General features: G+C 49.5%; 1 protein-coding gene across 1 annotated transcript; it reads left to right on the top strand.

The window, feature by feature from the left end:
- The first annotated feature begins 3,246 nt into the window (after positions 1-3,246).
- Positions 3,247-4,256, top strand: LOC110582949 (olfactory receptor 10AC1-like). Its single transcript, XM_021692990.1, has one exon. It carries the CDS (start codon positions 3,247-3,249, stop codon positions 4,213-4,215), a length of 969 nt encoding a protein of 322 aa, XP_021548665.1. The 3' UTR covers positions 4,216-4,256.
- Positions 4,257-6,057: the final 1,801 nt, after the last annotated feature.

Here is a 6,057-nt window from a genome sequence, read left to right as displayed (position 1 = left end):
TATTTATAATCTTCTATATTTAAGTCCCTGGGAGACAACGATCTAATTTTTCTGTGACCTCTCTTTTGGTGCTTTTGTAAACAATAATACTAGACCAGTGGGCTCGGGTCTACTCTGAAAGACAATTCTGGCAGAAATAGAACCATCAACCAGGAGTTGTGAGACCTGAGCTCTGGTCTTGCTCTGCTACAGACAGCAGTGAGACCCCAGGCTGGTTATGTGACCTCTCTGCGCCTCGCTGGCTGTAACAGGAGGATCTGGACCTTTGACCTCTAAGCTCTATTCCAGTTCTTATGGAATATTTACAACCCAGAGGGGCCTGACTTGTCTGCCTCTCAAATCTCTCACTGGCCAACCTCTTTTTAGACGTGCTTTGATTGACTATTAAAATGACTTCAAAACATCATTATTACAGATCATTTTCATTATTCTGCACAGCAAAAATCAAATCCCAGATCTGTAACCCCAGCCCAGTGAGGCTTCCAGCCACATCCAGATGTCCTGGGCCACCAGCCAGCCATGAGTCTGTGGGTGCTCCATGGGGCCTTACACAATTAGGAAGGCAGATCTGCCAGAACTGTAACAATACCAGTGATGAATGTCAAAGCTAAGGAGAAACTATTTTTAGATTTGCTATCTGAGGTTATCTGTATTACTGCTCACATCTACATGTCCTCAAGAGAAATGTCAGCAAAGGGAAATCTGAGGACAGAAATGCCTAGAAGAGTGTAGGCAATTTCTGGGCAAGGGACAGTGGAAGATATGGGGAAAGGGGTAGGGTGTGTCTTACGTGGAGAGGATTTTTTAGGAGAGGTATAAACACGGAAGACTGTGTAGTGGATATGACCATGAACTATGAGAGGCTAGGTTGCTTGAGTATAAAACCTGCCGTTAGCACTAACCAGCTACATGACATTTAATTCCTTTAGGCCTCAATTTCCTTGTTGGTAAGATGGGGAGACTAAGAGTCTACCTACTTCATCATGAGTATACTAAGAGTCACTAGGATTAAGTGAGTTAAATGTGTAAAGTCCTTCTGAGCAAGGACCTACCAGTCTCTTAAGTGTAGCTGTTATTGCCAGTGTTATTAATCACCCGGAAATGAGAATATCTGCCCTTCTGCCCCTGGGGAGAAAGGTGGCTCAGGCAGGCCTTGTAGTGTTTTCCCTCTGCAGCTTCTACTAGGGTGGAGCTGGATTTTCAATCAAATCATTGAGTTTGAAAAGTGTCTCTGCCCTGCCCCCCATCCTGCCACCCGCCCCCCAATAAAAGACATTTCTAACATACATTCCTAGGGTTTATGATAAATGCTCCTGAATACACCAAACTAAGTAGAAACATTCCTCAGTCTACATTTGATTGGATCAACCTACCTGGCTTGCTTTCCACAGCCTTGTTTGTAAAACATGACGTACCTTGAGCTTGTAGTTACTGGCGTCCCCGCCCAAACTTTCTTATCATTTCTGCACAGTGCGAACACAAGGAAAAAGAACAGGATTGCTTCTGCCTCTCTGCCCCCCTCCCTGCTTCTTTAAGGAGATGAAAAGAAAGAAGTAGAGAACGGCAAGCCGAGGCAGAGTGAAGAGGACCACGGTGGGTACTTCCACAGTTTCAGCCTACCTGAGTCTCCAGGACAGCCAAGCTTCTCCCTCTTGTCCCCACATACGGCTAAGACACTCGACACTCGGCAAGGAAGAGGCACTCAACACAGGTTTGTTAAATTGGCTCAACAGATAAATACCAGCCAAAACAAACAAACAAACAACAGCAAATGTAAGGGCTCTAAAACAGATGGGAAGTGACTCCCCTCTTACCACCCATGCCAAACCCCACCCCACTCCTCCTCTAAAAGACCCCACCCTCATGTTTGAAGGTGCTCCCCTCAGATGACAAGAAAGAACATGGAGTGATACTGATAAATATAAACCACCAAAATTCTCCTCTCAAAAAGGAGCCTTAGATAGCAAAAATCCAGTTCTTCCACTGATTTACCCGTTGTCCTTAACCCGGCTTTATTGCTGTTGTGTTCTGTGGTATAACAACCATGCACAAATTCCACTTCCAACATCAGTCATCAACAGTGACTCAGAGGCACTAAGAGGAAATAATAGTTGAGCTTACAATTAAAGTTAATAAAAAGAGATACGGAAATAAAAAGAGATGCCATTAATAGCTACTGGAAAATCAAACACCCTCCTGCAATTCGCCTAAAGTCCTTATCACCTCATGTTCCTCACTGCAAAGATTTGCAACAATTGCAGCCAACCTACATGCTGTCAAAGTTTTCCAAATGTTGCCTGCAAATGAGTCACCGGGCAACGCTGAGAAAGAAATTGTGCTCAGTCAGCAAATTTGGAATGTACTGCTAACTCTGAAAGGCGAGTTAGAACAGATACACATCACTTTTTCTCATGTTGACAGAGGGTTAATAAAAAGGTTAGGGACATTTTGTTCCTGATGCACCCAGAGAGGCCTTCCCACTACTCTCCCTGCTGCCTAAGTGTCTGCTTCAGCACCTGGAACAGACGTCTCTATGTAAGGCTAAATCAATGTGGATTAACAACTGATCCCAGTGACCCTTTTTTATGGCTACTTAGGGATCATGGGAAGTTCTGGATTCAGCCTCAGGAAAGCAGATTCTGTTCCTAGCTTTCTGTGAGTGGTTAAGCCTCCCCTACACACATCCCACCAGCTTTATTTTCCTTTTTAAAATTATGAGATTGTATGAGATTACCGCCAAGGTCTTCATCTGTATCTTGTTTTTGCAATTCTGTGACACACCACAGAAAGCAACTCAAAGGGCAGGCAGGAGAAAATAGAAGCGGGGCATAAAGACACATTCCCTGCCTTGAGGAGCTAAGGCTGAGAGCAGCATAATACTCCTGGCAATACAAGACCCACCAAATAATAACTAGGGTCTGAAGGCAGGGAATCCTTTGTAGGTGGAGGTCAGGAGTGATAGGTTGAAAGGAAAGGGCCTAAAATTAAGGCTTCTTTGGAAAAAGCACATTGAGAAGTCTAGTCCAGGAGGGAGGCAAAACTATCCAAGTTAATAAAACACCAACAAGGGGCAGGGGAGGCTGGTAATGCACCCGGGAACCCTACCCCCCTCTCTGCAGCCACTACTCCCTCCTACCTTTTAAATTCCATCTAGCACTTTCTCAACCACTGGGGCAGAGGAGCTATACCCACAAGCTCTCCCTTTCCCCATTTCTTTCCTACAGGTGCCTCTGGGCAGGCCAGTGCATGGACAGCCCAGGCAATGCCACCCTGCCTTGTGGCTTTCTCCTTCAGGGCTTCTCTGAGTTCCCACACCTGAGGCCAGTGCTCTTCTTGCTGCTGCTGGCCGTGCACCTGGCCACCCTGGGCGGGAACGTGCTCATCCTGGTGGCCGTGGCCTCAGTGCCCAGCCCACGGCCCATGCTGTTCTTCCTGGGCCAGCTGTCAGCCATCCAGCTCTGTTACACTCTGGTGGTGGTGCCCCGCTCCCTGGCCGACCTGGCCGCGCCAGGCCTCGGCAGGGGCAGCCCCATCTCCTTTCTGGGCTGCGCCCTTCAGATGCAGATGTTCGTGGCGCTGGGTGGGGCCGAGTGCTTCCTGCTGGCCACCATGGCCTATGATCGCTATGTGGCCATCTGCCACCCGCTGCGCTACACCGCAGTGGTGACCCCAGGGCTGTGCGCGAGGCTGGCCCTGGCCTGCTGCCTCGGGGGAATGGCGGTGTCCGTGGGGCTCACGGTGGCCGTCTTCCACCTGCCCTTCTGCGGCTCCCGCCTGCTGGCGCATTTCTTCTGCGACATCACGGCGCTGTTGGACCTGGCTTGCACGCGGAGCTACGCCGACCAGCTTCCCCTGCTGGGCGCCTGCCTGGTGCTGCTGCTGCTGCCCTCGCTGCTCATCCTGTCCTCCTACGGGGCCATCGCCGCCGCCCTGCGCCGCCTGCGCTCCCCCGGGGGCCGGCGCAAGGCCGCCTCCACCTGCGCCTCACACCTGGCCGTCACCTTCCTGCACTACGGCTGTGCCACCTTCATGTATGTGAGGCCCAAGTCCAGCTACTCCCCGCGGCGGGACCACATGCTCGCACTTGTCTACACCAACGTCACGCCGCTGCTGTACCCGCTCATCTACAGCCTGCGCAACCGCGAGATCACCGCCGCCATCCGCAGGGTGCTGGGGCGGGGGCGGCAGGGACAAGGTCTGTGTGATGAGCCCTGACGGCAGGCAGGCACCAGGCCAGAGGGGGCAGCTCTGCTGCCGCTCCCTAAAGCTTTCTCGGTCGGGAGGTGTCTGTGTCAGGAACGCCACCAGGGGGGACTCAAGGACTGGATTCGGGAAAGAGAACCTGGAAAAGTGTCCACGGCAGGTGCTCCATCCTCCACCCCTCCTTTGAGCGATGGCCAAAGACAGCGGGGTACAGAACCCTAGACCTGCAGACAGTGGCCCCATCAGTGCTTGCTGGTTCTCCCCATGCACCCGAGCCCGCGCAGGCTGATGGGCCTACGGTGATGAAGAAGGCACGACTCATGGCCGCAAGGGCTCACGGATGGGAGCGGACGGACAAACGTGAGGGGTGAAGAGGCGATGGATGGAGTGGTTCCTGAGAAGGAGTTTCTGTGCTAGACTTTTTGAGAGGAGAGGGGAGTCAGGAAAACTTGTTGGAAAAACAAAGATGACTAAGGAGAACTGTAAGTTGAGTAGAGGTCAATCAGAAACGGAGGGTGAAGAATGGTCCAAGCAGCAAAGGGTCCAACAGGGGCTGGGACACTGGGAGGAAGGACCCTGTAAACAGCGGAAGGATGTGAATTTCCCGAGTGATCTGATGACTTGCTGTTCCTGTGTTGTCACTCTGGCCATCCAGGCACATGGAGGCCTGTCTGGGGAGCTGCTGCCCTATTCCAGGAGAAAGCTGATGGAGTCTGGACAAGGTGATGGAGTCTGCACCAGAGGACTGACCCAGGGGATTAGGGACATGGAGTCAAGAGATATGCAGGAAGTGAAAACTGCAGAACCTTGACTGGATATGGAGGCGTGAAAGAAAGGGGAGTTAAGGAGCATTTCTAATCTGGGCCACTGGGTGCATGGTGGTGCCATTTGCTGAAAAAGAGAACATGGGAGCAGGAGCAAGTTGGGAGGGTGGTGATGGAAGCTTCTGTGTTGAACCTGTGGAGCTGAAATGCTGTCAGGACCAACTGGTGAAGATGCTGATTGAGGCAGATCCAGTAATCCAGAACACAGGCTCCAGAGGAGGGTAGACTTGGGTTCACAGATGGCCACTGAGACCATGGAGCTGGTGATGTCACTCACCAAAATGTTAATAATTGCTCTCTATGTGATGAGATTATGGGTGATTTTTATTTTCTTGATTGTATATCTTGCAGATTTCTCCTAATCATTCTCAATGGATATTACTTTTATACAGAAACAATCATTACTTAAAAAAAAAAAACCTCTTTGGGGGCCTGCTCAGTGAATCATAGGGACTTCTTACCCTCCATCACCTAGATAAAGGCCTGAGTCCACTTGGCTAAAAACTGTCTCCTCACCAATAGCTCGGGAGTAAAAAGGAACTAGAGTGAGCTCTGCATGGGCGGGTCCAGCGTACGCCTGTGTACAAGAGTAGAAATGCACCAAGGAACTTTAATCCACCAGTAGCTTGGAGGAAATATTGCTGTCAAAGAAACAGGGAGGAGACATTGAAAGGAAGAATTACTACTTTAACACTAATTACTAAAGAATTACTAATCCACATTGTCATGTAAAACCAACAGAGAAGATAAAGTCCCTTGATGTGACTGTTTCTAAACAATGTTACATTCGTATATCTTGGCATATTAAAGGGGATAAACTGGCACAAAACCTTAAGTACAGATGTTAGTTACACTGGGAAAATCCCAGAAGTTATTCATTCATCCATATGCGCAATAAATAGCTGTTTATTGAGTGATGGTTCCATGCCAAGAACTTAACAGTTAAGGATTCAACTGTGATCAAAATGCCAAGTATTTCTAGCACCTCAACCCAAATTATTGAAGGAATGAAGATGAAGCCCATGTGTAA

The sequence above is a fragment of the Neomonachus schauinslandi genome, chromosome 12 (genome assembly GCF_002201575.2).
Source record: "Neomonachus schauinslandi chromosome 12, ASM220157v2, whole genome shotgun sequence".
NCBI classification, from domain to species: domain Eukaryota; kingdom Metazoa; phylum Chordata; class Mammalia; order Carnivora; family Phocidae; genus Neomonachus; species Neomonachus schauinslandi.
Note: the sequence above shows the minus strand (reverse complement) of the source record. Positions and strands in the feature narration are given on the sequence as shown.